This window comes from Panthera tigris, chromosome B1, assembly GCF_018350195.1.
Source record: "Panthera tigris isolate Pti1 chromosome B1, P.tigris_Pti1_mat1.1, whole genome shotgun sequence".
NCBI classification, from domain to species: Eukaryota; Metazoa; Chordata; class Mammalia; order Carnivora; family Felidae; genus Panthera; species Panthera tigris.
This window is the reverse complement of record NC_056663.1, coordinates 61,312,115-61,334,605: the sequence shown is the minus strand read 5'-3', so window position 1 is coordinate 61,334,605 and position 22,491 is coordinate 61,312,115. Positions and strand designations below refer to the sequence as shown.

Sequence of the window (22,491 nt, the reverse complement as noted above, 5' to 3'; positions counted from 1 at the left end):
TCAACTTTTTTCATGTTGATATTTTGACATCTTCACATGAATCACAGAAGTTCTGAATGGCATCTAGAATGGTGAGTCCTCTCCAGAAGGGTTTCAATCTACTTTGCCTAGATCCATCACAGAAATCACTGTCTATGGAAGCTGCAGTCTTAAATGCATTTCTTGAAAAATAAGACTTGAAAGTCAAAATTACTTCATGATCCATGGGCTGCAGAATGAGCATCAACAGGCATGGAAACAATAGGTATGGAAACATAATGCTCATCTCCATCAGGTCTTGGATGATCAGGTGCATTGTCAATGAGCAGTCATATTTGGAAAGGATCTTTTCTTCTCGGCCATAGGTTTCAAAGTGGCCTTAAAATATTCAGTAAACATCTTGTAAACAGATGTGTTATCATCCAGGCCTTGCAATTCCATTTATGGAGCATAGGTAGAATAGCTTTAGCATAATTCTTAAGGGCCTGAGATGTTTTGGAACGGTTCATGAACATGGCTTTAACTTAAAGTCACCAGCTGCATTAGCCTCTAACAAGACAGTCAGCCTGTTCTTTTAAGTTCTGAAGCCAGGCAGTGACTTCTCCTTTCCAGTTATGAAAGTCCTAGATGGCATGTTCTTCTTATAAAAGGTTGTTTCATCTATACTGAAAATCTTAGTGTGGCCACCTTTATTAGTTATCATAGCTAGATCTTCTGGATAACTGGCTGCAGCTCCTACATCAGCAATTGATGCCTTACCTGGCACTTCTCTGTTATGGAGATAGTTTCCTTCCTTAAACCTCATGACCCAACCTCTGCTAGCTTCCAACATTTCTTCTGCAACCTCCTCACTTCTTTCCACCTTCTTAGAATTGAAGAGTTAAGGCCTCGATTTGCATTAGGTTTTGGCTTACGTGAATGTTGCAGCAAGTTTGATCTTCTGTCTAGACCACTCAAACTTTCTTTATATGAGCAATAAAGTTGTTTTTCTTTCTTATCATTCACGTATTCACTGGAGTAGAGCACTTAGTTTCCTTCAACAATTGTCTTTGCCTTCACAACTTGGTTAACTGTTTGGTACAAAAGGCTTAGCTTTTGGCCTGCCTTGGCTTTTAACATGCCTTCTTCATGAAGCTTAATCATTTCTAGATTTTGATTTAAGTTAAGAGACATGTGACCCTTCCTTTTACTTGAACCCTTAGAGGCCATCTTAGGGTTATTAATTGGCCTAATTTCAAAATTTCTGTGTCTCAGGAAAGAGGAGGGTCAAGGAGAAAAACAGACAGGAGACAGTCAGGGGAGCAGTCAGACAACACACATTTATCAATTAAGTTCACCATGGTATTTGGGCGCCGTTTGTAGCACCCTAAAATATTTAGTAATAATTAGTAATAATTTACTATCAAAGGCCACTGAACACAGATCATCATAACACATATAACAATAATTAAAAACTTTGAAATATTACAAGAATGACCAAAATGTGACATAGAGACTTGACGTGAACAAATGATTTTAGTAAAACATCACTGATAGACTTGCTTGATGCAGGGTTGCCTCAAACCTTCAATCTAAAAAAAATGTAATATCTGCAAAGCACAATTTTTAAAAAACTGCAATAAAATGAGGTATGCTATACTTTGAGCTGGATATATCCTTTAGCTTTAAGGCCTTTAGTTTCCTCATGTGTCCAACTTCTATAACAATAACACCTACAAGTTGTGAGGAGTAAATGAAACGACAGAGGCAAAGTACCTTGCACGTAATAGATGTCAGGTATATATTATTTTTGCCATTTTACCCCACATTCTGTATATTTATTGTGTTTGCTCAACCCCACCAGATTGGCTGGAATGGATTATATGTTGGGAATGGGAAGTGAGTAGCGGTAGAAGAAGGAACAAATGTTTATTAAATGAAAATTACATACACCAAATAATTTGTCTGCATTGTTTCATTTAGCTGGCGTTATGCTAAAGTTGCTCTTTCTATAACCACTACGGATACTCTAACTGCCAAAGTCTGTGATCATTTCTTAAGCCTCATATCACAGGACATTCCTCCTGAATTTAAGAGTCAAGTTCATTCTTGCAAGGCAGAATTCCTCAGCTTCTGGGACACTGCTTTCTCCTGCTTCTCATTTCCACCTCTTTAAACCCTCCATAGATTCCTTTTCTTTTTATGGGCCAGTGCCTATCAAACTTTTCCATATGTCTCACTTTTTGCACCTCAGTAGATCTCGTGTTTCTTCCAAATCAGCTCTCTCGCCTCAGAGGTGTAAACGCAAATGTGTCTACATTTGAATGGACCAGAGACTCCTTAAACACATTGTGTCTAATATTGAACATACTGATTTTCCTTTCTAAACTAGACATTTTTAAAAAGTGTGCACCTTGGTTTTATCATCATAATCTTCTCAGGAGTTATCATTGACTCCCAGCCACCTCACCTTCCCTAAATTCAATCAATCAACAAGTTCTGACCTTTTTGCATCTAAACTATTTCTTAAATCCATTACCTGCTTCTTATCCTTAATACTTAAATCACTATCGTGTCAAGCCTCAATTATTGCCAGCCTCCCAACTTGTCTTGCTTTTCCATTCCTGCACTGTCATATTTAACCTTCACACATTCTTATTTAAATGCTAAAAATCCAAATATAACCTCTCTTCTACACGTTGAATTCACTGAAGATCTTTGTAGACTGGTTTGTTCAAACTTTTACTCAAAATATTATTTCTTTGTTATTCATCATTCATAAACATTTAAAATATGATTGCCAAATAAACTAATCAAACTAATAGTGAAAAGATGTGTTGTAACAAAAAAAACACCCATAAAACCCATGAAGACCTTCAGAATATACTTTTAAAATTAGTTGTGGAGGTATACAAAATATATTGAAATATAATTTTAATTTTGTAAGCATTTTGAAATTGAAAACAATATGTAGGTATATTTTACATTATTTTACTTGTGAATAGAAACATCAATCACTTGGGATACAGTTAAGATGGTTGAGTAATAGGGGGGCCCTATGCTTGCCTTGTCCCTTGAACATAGCTGGATAAATATCAAATCATTCTGAACACCCAAGAAATTGGTCTCAGGACTGAGAGAACAACTTCAGAACTAAAAGGAGTAAAGAGGCCACATCACGGAAGGTAGAAGGTGCAGAGACATGATTTGTGGGAGAAAAGAATCATGAGTGCTATAGAAGTGAGGGAGTCCTGATCTTGGAGAGAGGGGAGAGAGAGAGAGAACATGCGTGCAATGTATAGGTGATTGCATAAGAAAACACTTCCCCAAAACTATTGACTGGGAAAATTAGAAGATCTGATTATTGTAAGTTTTATAAGCAACAGAGCTCAAAGTCTGAGGTTTTAGAAGTCCATGCCATAGCCAGGGTGGATCACAGCGAGCATAAGATAGTCCTGCGGAGAAGGAGGACAGAAGCCTGGGAGTGGACAGCATGGACTGAGGATGCCCTGCATCACACTGGCAGAGACAATTCGTCTTCTGGGACTGCATTTGGGAGAAGTGACACTGCCTCTCAGGGGACAAGAGAGGCAGTGGGTGCCACTGAACCTCCCTGTCATTAGCATAAGGGCAAAGCCCCCTGTTGAGAGCAGCTAACCTAGATGCTGGCTTTTGCTGTGCTTTACCATAAATTCCCAGCTCCTGTGTAATCGTGCAGTTGCCCTTCTGGGACTAACCAGCACCAGTCACAGTGTGATGAGACCCTCACGCAAAGGACCAGAACAGGTCTGCACCATTCTAGGTCCCTAAATTTGTAGTTTTGAAACCCAGCTGACACACCCATGATAGAACACAGAAGCACAGCTCTGCTAGATGGGCAGACGATTCGGACATAGACAGGGTGAAGGCAGAGATCTGAGGGATACTTGGGACACATGAGAGGGGACTGTTCACTCTTCTATAGGGGTTCCTAAATAGTAGCAGGCATGAACTTCCCTCTCAGGGGACCAGAGAGTGGGCTGGCACCATTTTTATCCCATGCTAATCAGCACAGTTGGACTTCAGTGAGTAGCACAGAACCCACAGTGGAGGCTTGAGCTGCTTACACCAAGCCCCACCTCCTACCCTCTGTAGGTGCTTCTGAATGAGGGAAAGTGTACTGAAGAGCCAGAGCAGCATGAGTCCCTCCCATAGAAGACCAGCACTAACCAGACCCTGACATGTACCAAGTCTACTGACCATAGAGTGCTATAAATTTTCAGCTATAGTGCAAATTGGGTCTAGCCATTTTTTAACAAGCAGGACAAAAGATACCTAGTTAAAACTTGCCACACACTTGACAATGTCCAAGCACTCCCCACTGCAGGCAAGGTTAAACTCTGCACAGGACTAACCTGAGTGAAAGAACAGCCAAAACACAACAGCTGAATGCACACAGCATACACAAGAAAACATTCCCCGAAGTGCCAGGCTCTGGTCTACATATGACATCTTCTTAATATAGCCATTATTCTAAGGAACAGGAAACATAACAGGCTTTCCTAACACACAGAAAGCAAATACTTAGGCAAAATGCCAAGTCAGGGGAATTCATTCCAAAAGAACAAGGTCACAGCCAGGGATCTAATCAAAATAGATATAAATAGTATGCCTGAACTAGATTTTATTTTTTTTTAATTAATGTTTATTTATTCTTGAGAGAGAGAGAGAGAGAGAGAGAGATAGTGCACCAGAGGGAGAGGGACAGAGAGAGAGGGAGACAGAATCCAAAGCAGACTCCAGGCTTCTAGCTGTCAGCACGGAGCCTGATGCGGGACTCAAACTCACAAATCCCAAGATCATGACCTCAGATGTTTAACTGATTGAGCCATCCAGGCACCCCACCTGAACAACAATCATAAGTATGTTAGCTGGACTTGAGAAAAGCATTGAAGAAACCAGAGACCCTTAATGCAGAGAAAAAAAGACCTAAATACTAGTCAGCCTGTAATAAAAAATGTTGTAACTGAGATGCAAAAGTGACTGTATGTAACAACCACAAGGATGGAGGAAGGAGAGGAATGTATAAATGATACAGAAGATAAAATTATGGAAATAATAAAGCTGAAAAGATGATAAGAAGAAAAATATTGGATCAGAAATGTAGACTTAAGGAACTTAGGGGCTCCATAAAGTATAACATTCATATCATAGGACTCCCAGAAGAAGAAAAGAGAGAAAAAGGGCCAGAAGGTTTATTTGAGCAAATTATAGGTGAAAGCATCTAAATTGAGGAAGCACAGAGAACACCTATCAAAATCAACAAAAGCAGACCAACACTAAGACATATCTAGGAAAAACTGCAAAATACAGAAATAAGTAAAACATTCTGAGAGAAGTAAGGGAAAAACATTCCTAACTTACAAGGAAAGACAGATCAGGTTTGCAGCAGACCTGTCCACAGAAACTTGGCAGGCCAGAATGGAGTGGTATGATATAGTCAATGTACTGAATAGGAAAATTATGCAGTCAAGAATACTTTACCCAGCAAGCCTATCATTCAGAACGGGAGAGATAAAGAGTTTGTCAGACAAACAAAAACTAAAGGCGTTCATAACCACTAACCCAGACCTGCGAGAAATATTAAAGAGACTCTTTGAGTGGGAAAGTAAGACCAAAAGCAACAAAAACTGTAAAGTAACAGAGGAAATCTCCAGAAACAACTACTTTATAGGTAATACAATGGCACTAAATTCATATCTATTCATAATGACTCTGAATATAAATGGACTAAATTCTCCAATCAAAAGACAAAGGATATCAGAACGGATCAACATACAAGGCCCATCTATATGCCACCTACAAGTGACTCATTTTAGATATAAAGACACATGCAGATTGAAAGTGAACCACCTATCATTCAAATGGACAACCACCCATCATGCTAATGAATGTTGAAAGAAAGTAGGAGTAGCCATACTTGTATCAGTCAAACTAGATTTTATTTTTTATTCTTTTTTTATTTTGAGAAAGAGAGAGAGTGAGAGAGAGAGAATCTTAAGCATGCTCCATGCCCAATGCAGAGCCCAATATGGGGCTCGATCTCCCAACTGTGAGATCATGACCTGAGCTGAAATCAAGAGTCGGATGCTTAAACAACTAAGCCACTCAGGTGCCCCCAGTCCAACCAGATTTTAAACCAAAGACTGTATCAACAGATGAAAAAGGATACTATATCATTATAAAGGGGTCTATCCAATGAGAAGATCTAATAGTTGTAAGTATTTATTCCCCAACTTGAAAGCACCCAAATATATAAATCAATAGACATGAAGAAACTCATTCATAATAATACAATTATAGTAGGGGACTTTAACACCCCACTTACATCAACGGACAGATCATTGAAGCAGAAAATCAATAAGGAAACTACGGTTTTGAATGAAACACTGGAAGAGATCGCCTTACAGATATATTCAGAACATTTCATCCTAAAGCAGCAGAATACATATTTTCAAGTGCACATGGAACATTCTCAAGAAAAGATCACATACTGAGTAACAAATCAACCCTCAAAAAATACAAAAAGATTGAGATCATACCATACATATTTTCTGACCACAATACTATGAAACTTGAAGTCAACCACAAGAACAAATACATGGAAGTTAAAGAACATTCTACTAAAGAATGAAAGGGTTAACCAGGAAACTGAAGAAGAAATAAAAAAAAAAAAACATGGAAGCAAATGAAAATGAAAACACAACAGTCCAAACCTTTTGGGATGCAGCAAGAGGCTATAAGAGGAAAGTGTATAGCAATACAGGCCTAAAACAAGAAGCAAGAAAGGTCTCAAATACACAATGTAACCTTACCTAAAGGAGCCAGAAAAAGAACAGAAAATAAGGCCTAAAACCAGCAGAAGGAGGGAAATAATAAATAGTAGAGCAGAAACAAATGATATAGAAACAACAAAAAACAGTAGAATAGATAAGTGAAACTAGGAGCTGTTTATTTGAAAGTATTAATAAAATTAATATACTGCTAGCCAGGCTTGTCCAAAAATAAATAGAAATGACCCAAATAAATAAAATCATGAATGAAAGAGGAGAGATCACAGCCAACACCATAGTAATTATAAGAGAATATTGTGAGAAATTATATGCCAACAAATTGGGCAATCTGGAAGAATTGTATAAGTCTCTAGAAACATATAAACTACCAAAACTGACAGGAAGAAATACGGAACTTGAACCAACCCAGAACCAGCAAAGAAATTGAATTAATAATCAAAAATTTCCCAAAAAATAGAATCCAGGGCTAGATGGTTTCCCATGGGGGTCTACCGATTGTATAAAGAAGAATTAATATCTATTCTTCTCAAACTATTCCAAAATATAAAAAATGGAAGGAAAACTTATAAACTCATCTATGAGGCCAGAATTACCTTGATTGCAAAGCCAAACAAAGACCCCCACTAAAAAGGAGAATTATAGGCCAATATCCCTGATGAACATGAATGGAAAAATTTTTAACAAGATGCTAGCAAATTAAATCCAACAATACATCAAAAGAATCATTCACCATGATCAAGTGGTATTTATTCTGGGGTTGTAGGGGAGGTTCAATATTCACAAATCAATCTATGTGATACACAACATTAATAAAAGAAAGGATAAGAACCATATAATCCTCTCAATAAATGAAATTGTTTTTTAAAAACCCACATTTGACAAAGTACCAGATCCATTCTTGATAAAAACAAAACAAAACAAAACAACAAAGTAGGGATACAGAGAACCTACTTCAACATCATAAAGGCCATATACAAAACACCCATAGCTAATATCATTCTCAATGGGGGAAAACTGACAACTTTTCCTTTACAGTTAAGAACAAGACAGGGATGTCTACTCTCACCATTGTTATTTAACATAGTACTGGAAGTCCCAGCTTCAGCAATTAGACAAAAAAAGAAATAAAAGTCATCCAAATCAGCAAGGAAGAAGTCAAACTTTCACTATTCACAGAAAACATAATATTAGTATTATCGCTAGAACTGACACATGAATTCAGCCATGTCACAGGATACAAAATCAACATACAAAAATCTGTCTCATTTCTATACAGCAATAATGAAGCAACAGAAAGAGTAATCAAGGAATGCATCCTATTTCAACTGGCCAAAACCAAAACTTACCCAGGAATAAACCCAATCAAAGATCTGTACTCTGAAAACTATAGAAAACTCATGAAGGAAATGGAAGATGACACAAAGAAATGGAAAAACATTCCATGCTCATAGACCTATATTATTAAAATGTCTATACTACCAAAAGCAAGCCACACATTAATGCAATCCATATCAAAGTACTACCAGTATTTTTCAAGAGCTAGAATACACAATTCTAAAATTTGTATGAAACCACAAAAGACACTGAATAGCCAAAGGAATCTTGAAAAAGAAAAGCAAAGTTGGAAGCATCACAATTCCGGACTTTTAAGTTATATCACAAAGCTATAGTCATCAAGATGTATATTACTGGCCCAAAAACAGACACAGATCAATGCAACAGAATAGAAAACCCAGAAATGAGATCTATATGCCCACAACTATATAGTCAATTCATCTTCAAAAGAGCAGGAAAGAATATCCAATGGAAAAAAAAAAGATAGATTATTCAACAAATAGTGTTGGGAAAACAGGAAAGCCACATGCAGAAGAATGAACTGGATCACTTTCTTACACCATACTCAAAATTAAAAATGAATGAAAGACCTAAATGTGAAATAAGGAACCATCAAAATCCTAGAGGAGAACACAGGCAGCAACTTCTTTGACCTTGCTAGTAGCAACTTCTTACTAGACATGTCTCCGGAAGCAAGGGAAACAAAAGCAAAAATGAACTACTGGGATTTCATCAAGATAAAAAGCTTCTGCACTACAAATAAAATAATCAACAAAAGTAAAAGGCAGCCTATGGAGTGGGAGAAGATATTTGCAAATGACATATTTGATAAAAGGTTAGTATCCCAAACCTACAAAGAACTTATGAAACTCAACACCCAAGAAATAATCTAGTTAAGAAATGGGCAGAAGACATGAATAGACATTTTTCTAAAATAGACATACAGATGACTAACAGACACATGAAAAGATGCTCAACATCACTCATCATCAGGGAAATACAAATCAAAACTACAATGAGATACCACCTCACACCTCTCAGAATGGTTAACATTAACAAAGCAAAAGCAACGGTTGTTGGCAAGGATATGGAAAAAGAGAAACACTGTTACACTGTTGTTGGGAATACAAATTGGTTCAGCCACTCCCGAAAACAGTATGGAAGTTTCCTCAAATAGTTAAAAATAGAATCCTACTACCCAACAAATGTACTAATAAGTGTTTACCCAAGGGATACAAAAAAAACTCATTCAAAGAGGCAAATGCCCTCCCATGTTTATAGCAGCATTGGCAACAATAGCCAAATTATGGAAAGAGTCCAAATGTCCATCAACTGATGAAAGGATGAAGAAAATGTGACACGTGTGTGTGTGTGAGTGTGTGTGTGTGTGTGTGTGTGTGTGTGTGTGTGTATAATGAAATATTACTCACCTATAAAAAAAAAGAATGAAATCTTGCCATTTGCAGTGACATGGATGGAACTAAGGTGTATTATGCTGAGTGAAATAAGTCAGTCAGAGAAAGACAAATATCATATGATTTCAGTCATATGTGGAATTTAAGAAACAAAGTAGATGAAATGAGGGAAGGAAGAAAAATAGAGAGGAAGGGAAACCATAAGGGACTCTTTGCTATAGAGAACAAACTGAGGTTTGCGGGAGGAGAGGTGGACAGGGGATGGGCTAAATGGGTGATGGGCATTAAGGAGAGCACTTGTGTTTATCACGGAGTGTTATATGTAAGGGATGAATCACTAAATTCTACTCTGAAGCCAATATTACAGTATATGTTAACTAAGTAGAATGTAAATAAAAACTTGAAACCAAAAAAAAGCATCAATCACACAATTATTTTCTTTTTTCATTTTAGAAATTTGCAATGTAAAAATAATTTGATACATAAATAACAGAATATATTACATTACTAAGATAAAGTTGGTCATTCAGTAAACTCATTAACAGTAATTCATCAAAAGTGTTAAAAGTAGTATCACCAAATAAAGAAGTATAGGGTAATACACACAGTGTCTTAAGTTCAACTAAATGACTCATTGTAAATATATATTACAGAAGGAAAATATATTCTCATGTTTATTTTGTTTTTAATTCATTCTGGCTCATGCTCTCTTGTACAAAATATATATATCTGAAGTTGATAGTCTATTTTTTCCTGTCTTCTGAAATATCCAATCCATTTTTTATGGAACTATACAAATGCTTCATTGACTTTGCTTTCCTTTCTTATTTTGAGGCTTAAAATTATCATCAGGATCCTGGGAACTCATTGAAAGTTTTGCAAAGAGCTGGAAAGCTACATGAAGAAACTATAATTTAATATTTTTCTAAAAGGCTATTCAGAATATGTGATGCTAACTTTAAATACATTTTATAATTCCTTTATTTTCAAAAAAAACAAACTTCTCAGAAGATCTTTTAAGTACAAAAATTGGCTTCACTTTCACATTTGGAAAAATATTATAATTCTTTTTTTTTAATGTTTATTTATTTTCAAGAGAGGCAGAGAAAGAGTGCAAGCAGGGGAGGGGGAGAGAGAGAGAGAGAGAGAGAGAGAGAGAGAGAGAGACACAGAATCCAAAACAGGCTCCAGGTTCAGAGCTATCAACACAGAGCCCGATGTGGGGCTTGAACTCATGAAGCAGGAGATCATGACCTGAGCCAAAGTCGGATGCTTAACCAACTGAGCCACGCAGGCTCAGAAAAATTATTGAAAAATTATAATTCTATATTAGAAGTGGAATAGCAAACATGTCATAATCTTACATTCTCTTTAATATTGGAGAACAGCATTGTTTAATATAGGGCAGAATATACTTTTTTTTAGATAAATATTGTGTGGCTAGGGGGGCAATGGGATTGTGTATTAATGGAAAGAGTGTGATTTTATAGCTTTATTTGTGATTATGTAATTACTATTTATTTTCTTCCTGGCACTAAGCTTGAATGAAATGTGGTTTCTGGGTTAGGATACAAATCTGTACAGTACAAAGATGAGACCAGTATAATAAAGTTTCAAAGGCAGAAACAGTTCAGATAACAGTATCTGTTCAGGGTAATTTTATTTGTTCTTTCAAGAAATGTACACATTTTACCATGGGAATCTCAGGAAAAGGGTTGGCTGATATCAAACTCATAACAGTCTCAAAATATCCATTTTGAATCCAGAAATGTTCAGTTTCTGACTTCTTTCTGTTGTCTCCAAAGTCAACTGTAAGTGCAGAGCATATCGCAGGGGACATTGATTCTGACTGGATTTATGTCAGTTCTGATTTTCTGGCACCCATTCCATACTTGTTAAATAATAGTGACTATCACCCCTCCTTTTAGAAAGAGTGTTTATATTGCAAGTTGTAAAGAAGTATTTTCAAATAGGGGAGCCTGGGTGGCTCAGTCGGTTAAGCGTCTGACTCTTGATTTTGGCTTATGTCATGATCTCACAGTTCGTGGGATTGAGCCCCATTGTTGGGGTCTGTGATGACAGCATGGAGCCTGCTTGGGATTCTCTCTCTCTCCCTCTCTCTCTCCCTCCCTCTCTCTCTCTCTCCTTCCCTCTCTCTCTCCCTCCCTCCCCCTGCTTGTGGTCTCTGCCTGTCTCTCAAGATAAATAAATAAACATTTTTTAAAGAATTATTTTGAAATAACATATTAGATATACACTTGAAAGGAGTTAAATGAAGACTACGTATAAATAGCCCTTTGGTAATATAAGAACTAATACAGGCTATCCCCACATTTATACCTGAAAACATATACCTGTATAAACTCAAGATACAAAATTTCTAACTAGAATTCACAGGGAAGATAAATATTAACCACACAATAATTTTATACAGAAAATAAAATATTTGTGTAAAATCTGAAATCAATCACCTAAATAGCAACACAAAAAAATATTTCTTCAGGGAAGAACTACAGTAATCTCCACATTTAAAACCATCCCTTTCCAAATGTGGTCAAAGATACTGTAATGGTGCTGTATGGTGACAGAGGAGAGCTACATATTTGTTGAGCATAGCATAAACTGTTGAATCACTATGTTGTACACCTGAAACTAACGTAACATTGTCAACTATACTAAAAAATAGAAATTGCATATAGACGCACAATGGGATATTTTCCGGCCATAAGAAAGGCGGGCATCCTGTTACATGTGACACCATGGATAGACCTTCAGTGCATTTTATGCCAAGTGATACAAATCAGACAGAGGAAGACAAATTCTGTATGATCATCAGTGTATGCTATCACTTATTGGTAAAAAAAAAATCATAAAACAGAGTAAAATGGTGGTTACCAGTTAATGAGGGGTGGGGTTATAGGGCATATGTTATTCAGGGGTACGAACTTGCAATAAATAGTAAATAATACCTAAAGACCTAATTTACAGTACAGCAAATAGAAAATAATGTTGTATTATAATCATCAAATGTGTTATGAGACTAGAACTTAATTATTCTAACCACTAAAAAGAAATTATAATTATGTAACATGATTGGTGTTAATTACATCTACAATGGCAATCATGTTATAATATATAAATGTATCAAGTTAACATGTATATGCCTTAAATTTAGTGTTATGTATCAAATATATTTCAATTAAAAATAAATAAATAAAACCATCCCTTTCCAGGTTATGTTCTATTTCTGAACAAATATTAATTTTAATCCAGAAATGTCTTTCAAATATTCCAAAGGATTATGCTTCATTTTTATTATAAATTATCATTTAACACTTCTCAATAATTTTCTTTAATTTTATTTTTCTGTGAATCTAATAAAATTATGGGAAATTTTATCATTTATGAATATTACTTTTCATTGACAAATACGCATGTTCTAAGAGCATTTTAATTCACTGATGTTCATTGTTTCCTATTGAAAATTCATTCCATCATACAGGGGATTTTAAAAATCCATATGAGAAATAAATGTTAAAACTAATGCTTTTGCCAATTGGAAAAAGGCATAAATAAGTTCTTACTCAATGTTCTTTCTTTAAATACATTCATTTATAATCAGAGCACAATAATTAAGTAAATCATGTTTCTTAATAGGGCTCCGCAGGATCCAGAGCAATGAAGTGAATACAGAAAAAATGGCTGTGTCAGATCACAGAATTCATCCCCATATTTTGTCTTTTTGTGGTTAAAACCTATCAAGTTTCCAGTTAGCATACTGATAGACAACTAAAGACTTTACAAACCTTTAGCTCCCTGAATGTGTTTAAAAATATTTCAATCAGTCTTAGATTAGGTGTTTTTCATTAAAAGGAGAGCTCTTTTTGTTTATGTTGATCTCTGACTCCACACACAACTTTTGTGGGCACCAATGATCTCTGATACAAGAGGGACTCACAAAAATGCCTTCTCTACCTTGTGCCTGATGCAGATCCCAAACAAGAACAAAAGCAAGCACAATGTCCTTGTAATTGTTGTTAAACCCATTGTTCTTAAAAATGTGTGGCTGACATCAAGGGTCAGTGTTTGAAAAATATGTTTCTGTGTCACCTTCGGCAACAACATATGAATCAAAACTTTTCTTCTAACTTTCTAGTAGCATAATGCCAACATCACATGAATACACATAAATTTTGATATAAACTAAGTAGCAAAGGCAAGTACAGAAGAATTTAAGAGTCTTTAAATAAATGAATTCCACAAAACTATAATGGCTAAAACACTGAGGGAATGAAGGCATAGGTGATGCCTGTTCATTGGCTAACAGACATATGAAAAAATGCTCAACATCACTCATTACCAGGGAAATACAAATCAAAACCACAATGAAATACCACCTCACACCTGTCAGAATGGATACAATTAACAACTCAGGAAATAAAAGATGTTGGGAAGGATGAAGAGAAAGGGGTACACTTTTGTACTGCTGGTGGGAATGCAAACAGGTGCAGCCACTCTGGAAAACAGTATGGAGGTTCCTCAAGAAATTAAAACTAAAACTACCCTACTACCCTAGCAATTTCACTACTAGGTATTTATCCAAAGGGTACAAAAGTACTCATTCAAAGGGGCACATACACTCCATTGTTTATAGCAGCACTATCAGCAATAGCCAAATTATGGAAAGAGCCCAAATGTCCATCAACTGACGACTGGATAAAGAAGATGTGGTATGTATATACGATGGAATATTACCTGGCAATCAAAAAGAATGAAATCTTGCCATTTGCAATGGATGGAGCTACAGTGTATTACACTAAGCCAAATACATCATTCAGAGAAAGATGAATACCATATGATTTCACTCAGATGTGGAATTTAAGAAACAAAACAGATGAACATAGGGGAAGGGAAGAAAACATAAGATCAAAAGAGAGAGAGGCAAACCATAAGAGACTCTTAAATACAGAGAAGAAACTGAAGGTTGCTGGAGGAGCAGTGGGTGGGGGGTGGGCTAGATAGGTGATGGGCATTAAGGAGGACACTTGTTGGGATGAGCACTGGGTGTTATATGTAAGTGATGAATCACTAAATTCTACTTCTGAAACAAAAAAAAAGCAATATATATATATATATATATATATATATATATATATATAATTTAAGAAACATATATATATGTAATTTAAGAAACAAAACAAATGAACATATGGGGGGGGGAAATAAAGGACAAAAGAGAGACGAAACAAACCATAAGAGGCTCTTAAAGACAGAGAACAAACTGGGAGTTGATGAAGGGAGGTGGGTGGGAGGATGGGCTAGATAGGTGATAGGCATTATGAGGGTATTTGTTATGATGCACACTGGGTGTTGTATGTAAGTGATGGATCACTGAATTCTACTCCTGAAACCAATATTGCACTGCATGTAAACTAATCAGAATTTAAATAAAAATTTAATTTATATATTCACATATATATGTGTGTGTGTATATATATATGTGTGTATATACATATATATATTTCCTGAAGATCTTAAATGACCAGAGAGCATGTTTTAGTTACAAAAATAACATCCTGAATAACTTAGGTTAATACATTCAAAATCTAAATAAGCAGACATTTATTTGAGAAAGCATAAATTAACATAACTGTATGAAAAAAATACACACACACACACACACACACACACACACACACACACACACACTGCAAAGGCCAGTAGCTGTGAAAAAAATGTGAAAGATTTATCAAAGAAAACAACCAGTAATAGCTTCTAGGCTACATAATTCTACTGCAGAGTTATGTCAAATTCTGAATGCAAACTCTAATTTGCAGTGTATAAATACTATTAACTATAAAGAAATTAAAACTCCAATTTTTTTGTGCCCAATCTGATCAAAAAACACATAGAAAGTAAAATTTGAAATGACATTTAATGTATGAAAAAGAATCTACAATTTATTAGAATTCAACAGCATTTAAAAGCGTCATCAATTAAAATGAAAGAGAAATTCAAAGATGGTTTAATTTGAGGAAATACATCCATAAATCTATATGATTTATATATTTTTCTATTTTGCCAATGAAAAAACTGAGACTCATAAATTTAAATATAATACCAAAGGTTGCACACCCAGACCAGAATTGTAATTTTAAAATCTATACTCTTAGCAAATAATGCTACCTCCACAGGATAACAACACAATAAAACAGAAAGAAATTCTATAAAAGGTTACATACACACACACACACACACATACACACAAAACACACAAATCAAAATTAGGAGCAAGCAATGTAGTATGCAGGCTAAGTTACTGTAATTGGGTATCTATTTAATTCCAATACTCTTAGAGAATGAAGCAAAATGAGAAACAGATTGAGTTACATGATTCCCAGCTTCTGATAAAAGGAAACTTGAGTTGTACAAAAAAAATGCAGGTGAGGATGTAGTGGAAACTATGAACCACAGCCCCCCAAAAATCAGTTTGCATATTTTTGTTAATATTCTGTAAGTCACCCAGTCAAGCTAATTAACATTTCTGGTTCTCACATAATTTCCATTTTGTGTGTGTGTTATGTGTAGTGAGAACACCTGATATTATTGTTTTAGCACATCTGTAATATTCAATACGTTATTAATCACGGTCGTCATGCAGTACCTTGGATCTCTAATGCAACCTTCGTAACTGCAGCTTTGCACCCTTTGACCCATTTCCCCCATTTCCCATTTCCCCCATCTCCTCGCCCTTGGTAACCGCTTTTCTACTCTCTGATTCTATGTGTTCAACACTTTTTAGATTCCACATATAAGAGAGATCACACAGTTTTTCTTTCTTTTTCTGGCTTACTTCACTTAGCGTAGTGTTGTTGTCCAGGTTCATCCAGGTTGCTGAATTTGGCGGGAAACTTCTTTTTTAGTATACACACGGAATGGGATATTAAATATCCCTATTTCTCTACTCGTCCATCAGTGAACATTTAGGTTATTCCCATATCTTGGCTATTGTATATAATGCTGTAGTGGGCATGGGAATGCAGATATCTTTTTGAGGTACTGATTCCTTTCCTTGGATATATACCCATAAGTGGATTGCTGGATTGTATGGTACTTCTGATTTCAGTTTTTTGACGAAACTCCACACTATTTTCCATAATGACTGCACCAATTTACATTCCCACCAACAGTGTACAAGGGTTCCCTTTCATCCACATCCTCACCAAGTTATTTTCTTTTGCCTCTGTGATAGTGTGGAAATCTTTTATGGGTTCTTCTCCATCCGTACTGCTATCTCCACTCCAGTCCAACATTTCAAATTATGGAGGTATGTGACTGTGTTTAGATGCATCTTAGGGGTGAGGATAAACAGAATCAGAGTGATATTATTTGAAATTAATAAAATTTGGGGCACCTGGGCAGCTCAGTCAGTTAAACATCTGACTTTCTATTTGGTTCAGGTCATGATCTCACAGTTTGTGAATTCGAGCTCCACATTGGGCTCTATACTGGTGGTGCGGTGCCTGCTTGGGATACTCTCTCTTCCTTTCTCTCTGCCCACCCATGCTCTCTCTCTTTCTGTTCCTCAAAAAATAAACTAAAATTTTTTTAATTAATTTTTTTAATTAATTTTTTAATTTAATGGGTTTTAATTATAGACCACTGTTGTGTAAATCATTTAAGATAAGTCTAGGGTATATTCCTTTGAATTTGGATTTACCAACTGCAAAATAAACACTTTCTAAGGTCCTTTCCATTGCTCTCTATCTTTGGTCCCGCAAGTCCCTTCTAAGATTTGGGACTGCACTACATATTACATGCAAACTCTGTGGAAAATGGTCTATTCATGGTCCATGATCACAACTATGAATCTCATATTAACGTGGTTATATAAAATATATTAGCTTTAAAAATCATCTAAAATGTCAATCAATAGTCTTTGAATAAAGTTGATCAACCTTCCAAATAATCATTCTGTGTTTGTGATCAAATGATAAACTTTCAAAAAATGGGGGGTCAGGGGGGAGAAAGTAATACACTACAGGGACCTAGAAGCATTTGGTCTTTGTAATTTTGATTTTATGGGTTAGGAAAACAGAAAAAAAAATGTACAGTTAAGTTACTGATTGAAGACAGACAGATATGCTTATTTACTTATACAAATTCAGAATCTGGAATTTCAAAACTGCAAACTGTTGTTTTTTTTTAATTTTTTTTAATATTTGTTCATTTTTGAGAGACAGAGAGTAAGTGGGGGAGGGGCAGAGAAAGAGGGAGACACAGAATCTGAAGTAGGTTCCAGGCTCAGGCCTGTCAGCGCAGAGCCTGACACGGGCTTGAACCCACAAACTGTGAGATCATGGTCTGAGCTGAAGTCGGATGCTTAACTGGCTGAGTCATTCAGGCACTGCTGTAAACTGTTTCTTTTTTTTTTAATTTTGGTTTCTTGAATGTATACACTTGGACCAATTTATGCACATCCATTATTGAATACATTCGGAGAACAGAGGAGAAATTAAATTTTTTCTTATATAAAGGAAATGTATGTTTTTAAGTTTATTTATTTTAAGAGAGAGAGAGAGAGGGAGAGAGAAAATATGCAAGCAGGAGAAGGGCAAAGAGAGGGAAAGAGAGAGAGAGAGAATCCCAAACAGTCTCTGTACTGCCAGTGCAGAATCTGATGCAGGGCTCAAACCTACAAACCGTGAGATCATGACCTTAGCCAAAATCAAGAGACAGATATTTAACTGACTGAGACACCCAGGCGTCCCTAAAGGAAATATATTTTGTTTGTTTTAATATAATACAAGTCGATTTGAAGAATTTATTCGGCTCTTAACATAGAAAACAATCTGTTGTCAATTTGACCTCAAACGTAGGAAGTCAGAAAGATTTAAAAACTAGTTCATCGTTGGTAGTTTCTTCCTTGCTTTTTCTAAAACAGAGATGCTATTAAATAGAGTTTCCTGCACTTCCTAAGTCAGTCAACCAAAGGCATGCTTCTAATGTAAATGACGGTTGAAAGATTAGAAATGATACTGAACTGAGTTTTACATTTCCCATGTCTCTTGGCCTTTGGCACTGTGTAGGAATGACATTCACAATTTTCTGTACTGCTTTTCCACAGCAGTTAGCAAAATGCTGTACTTGCTTTGCCTTGACAATCCATCAGAACAGGATTATTTTAAATTCTTCTTGCCTCTCTTTCCACACACACTTGAACACAAATGATCTTTATTCCCCGAGATATTACTTTAAGTAAAGGCTCCTTCTTGACATACTAATATAGATGTTGTACAGAGAATCTGAGCAACATGAAACGTAATCATTGTTTATTCACAAAGGATCATTTTCTTAAATATTTTACCTTCCATATTCAATGCATATTAAGTTATTTTTTTGCAGATTGTGGGAGAATATGATAAATTGATCAACCTCAAACCTATCTTCTCATTCAAAAGTAAGTTCACATGCAGGGAATCTTACTGAAGGGAAACCTTGCTGAAGGGTGTGATGTATTAGAGGTATGCACTAATTTTGATTACTCCTTTTCAAGTGTTCTTAATAGCCTCCAATGAAAAGAATGAGACATGGATATTGAATACCAAGGTAGGATTTACTTTGTACCTGAAGCGAGTTTCAGAGGAAAACGTATTCAGTTAAGTAAACAGGGAGTGGGTATGAGGAAGACAGAGATATGGAAGTAGTTCAGTTGAAAGAAAACTATAATTAGCTCTTAATTACATGGGGGTCGATTAACTTACTCAAGGTCATGTTAAACATCCTTATTTGGACTATGCTAGAAGGAGTGGATTGGGATTATGGGGGGTGGGCGGGAATCCAGAAGGAACCATGCTCTGACGCTGGCCATAGGCTGGTGTAAGGCAACAGAGGTGAGGCTTCAAAAACAGGGCTGCTGGGAGGCAGCTTTTCACTCCTTCTTCCACCAGTTGTTGTCTTCATGCACATTGCCTAATGTCAGAGCACTAGCTTATCATTAATTTGCAAATCAATTTACTTTTGAGTAATAAAATTGACCTAGTTGTGTTATTAAAAGTGATATGATAACATAGGTTTTCATTTTTTAAATGTTTATTTTTGAGACAGAGAGAGAGAGACAGAGGGAAAGAGAGAGAGAGAGAGAGAGAGAGATTGAGAGCACGAGCACAGGAGGGGCAGAGAGAGAGGGAGGCACAGAATCCAAAGCAGACTTCAGGCTCTGAGCTGTCAGCACGATCTGTGAGATCATAATCTGAGCCAAAGATAGACACTTAACTGACTGAGCCACCCAGGCGCCCCAGTTTTCATTTTTAAATTGTCTTAAATATTACCTAATGAGTAATGACCAATATAAATAGTATAATTAAAGTTCAAAAGTTTTATAATCACTATACTGTACACCTGAAAATAATATTACACTGTATATCAACTAACTGGAATTTAAACAAAACAAAACAAAACAAAACATTTTACCTACAATAAAATCGTTATCATGGTATACCATGTTTAAGAAAATACATAATTTAGGGGTGCCTGGGGTGCTCAGTCAGTTGAGTGTCTGACTTCAGCTCAGGTCTTGATTCTAATGGTTTGTGAGTTTGAGCCCCACGTCGGGCTCTGTGCTGACAGTGCAGAGTCTGATCAGTTCCTCTGTGCTCCCCTCAACTGCCCCTTCCCCTCCTCTTTCTCTCTCAAAAACAAAAACAAAAAATTAAAAAGAAAATACATAATTCGTATCAAATGGACTTCATTTTAACTAATATATTTCCTGTCCATGTATCCATTATTGATTTTTTCAGAAAAAAGTACAAAAATCAATGGTCTTCATTAAGAAACCACAATAATAATTATTAAATTATAAGATTCATATGCTTATAAAATATATGATAAATGTTGATGATAATGCTCTTTAAAATAATCTTTCACTTAAAGGAATATGTATTCCCTACATATCCTTCCTCATCTAAAGTTATGAAGAACTGAAACAAGGAGCTATAGAGATATTTTTGAAGGCATAAACAGTACCTCAAACATGTAAGTAATATTGTGTGAACTACAACAAATAATCTGCAAAAGGTCAAATTTTATATAATAACACATACGGAGTTAAATGTATTTCATTATTTTATTATTATACACCAAACCAACAAAAATAAAGATTTAAGGACTCTAGACCTAATCAAAAGAAAGTTTAATTAATTAAACTATTCTGTAGGAAAATTTTCTCACAAACACACACAGTATATAAAGTTTCTTACTAATTGCCCAGTTTCACATCTGATCAAACTCTTTTCTCACTCACTGCTTTACCACTGACTTGCTCCAAAAGAAAAAAAGAATGTCAAACACATTTTAGACACAGTAATTTATAAAAGACATTTCTTTAGATTTTTTATATATGGTGAACATGTAGAAAAGAAGCATCCAACTCTTACTATCAAGATAAATAGAAATCCCCGTAGAAAAATGTCGCTTGCTAAAATAATTTAGACTAAAAAAAAAAATACTTCATTTACAATGTAATAAATGAAGTAAATGAAGTAATACATGAAGTAAACTTCATTTTAATGCTAACATTTATTGCAAAACATTTTAATACAGAAAACAAATGTAAAACTATAAATAAATGTTTATCACTTACCTCTCTTAACGTTTCTGCTTGTACTTATGGACTTATCTGAAGGACATGGGCAACGTCCTTCACATTTGACTGAGATCTGTTTTCCAAAGACACATGCCTGATATTCTAGTTTGCACTGCATACAAAGAGAAAAGAAAATAGTTATTTAGATACATTTAGTTAAATCAATACAAAGTCACATGCTATTTGATTCTATTACACATGCTACGGAAAAAGGCAAACGAATAGCATGGAATGAAGAACATTACACCTGATTTCAAATCTATAAGTTCTAACTTCTAACCGTGGTATCTGGAGCTAATTTCTTAAATGTTATGAACTTCGATTTTTTTCATATGAGTAATTGGGATAATAACATGGAATCTACTGAGTTTGAAAAATCAAATAGGTAGTTTTCCTAGAACAACAGTTGCCATGAACTGAGCTCTCAGTAAATGTAACACAAGCTGAATGAAATTAAACTCAAACAATCAAAATTATTATGGCACATGAAGTTCTGAGGGTTTTTTTGGGTTTTTTTGTTTCGTTTTTACTTTAGTTTAGCTTAGTTTTGTTTTGCTTTTCTTTGTAAACATTACTCTGTAAAATTTTAAGCCTAAGTAACTTAACTCATTCTTAATATTTCATAACTGCATAATTTGACATGATTTAAAAAATTGTAAGCCTACTCCATCTTTTAAGAGGCAATAATTACTTTCCTACTTTAAAAGAAATAGATCTTGCTAATTCTGAAGTAATGTGATTTCTTTAGTGGCTACGTCCATAATTTACTCAGTGCAAATTATTTTAAAATTAAATAGGGCAGACTTTCTGGCTCCAATCGACAAATGCACCAGTGACTAATTTAATTCAGCTTCAGCTGATACGAAGAAGAACTGAATACACCCAATGACTAATCAGATTACTCATATCTGTACAACATTTTTTTTTTTTGTCAAATAACTCTCTACTGGACAGGCGAAATTCAAAACTAGACTTTCAACAAATGAGTAAAAATTATTACACTTGGAATTTATTTGTAGTGGCTTAGTGGGCCTTTTTTAGAGGAATAAACTCCTTCAAAGAAATTATTTTTTATTGTTCAATGTTTCAGTAATTTAAGGAAATGATTTTGACTTATAAAATCTCAATGGATTTTAAATATAATTAAAATGCCCAATAGCTAATCAAAAGTAGAAAAAAGTAAAAATTATGAGCACTTTAATGAAAGCCAGATAAGTTATCTAAAACTTTGAGACTTCAAATTTATATATATATATATATATATATATATATATATATATATATATTGCTGTAACTTCTTTTAACA

The 22,491-nt window shown here is 35.2% G+C and overlaps 1 protein-coding gene across 2 annotated transcripts in view; it reads right to left on the bottom strand.

Annotated features, from left to right (window-relative positions):
• The window catches only part of SPOCK3 (SPARC (osteonectin), cwcv and kazal like domains proteoglycan 3), a 494,478-nt gene that overhangs the window by 145,086 nt on the left and 326,901 nt on the right, over positions 1-22,491 (bottom strand). For both annotated transcript variants that reach the window (XM_015544275.2, XM_042983659.1), the window contains exon 6: positions 21,183-21,297. In XM_015544275.2, the coding sequence (XP_015399761.2) occupies positions 21,183-21,297 (115 nt within the window). The remainder of the gene's footprint in view (positions 1-21,182; positions 21,298-22,491) is intronic.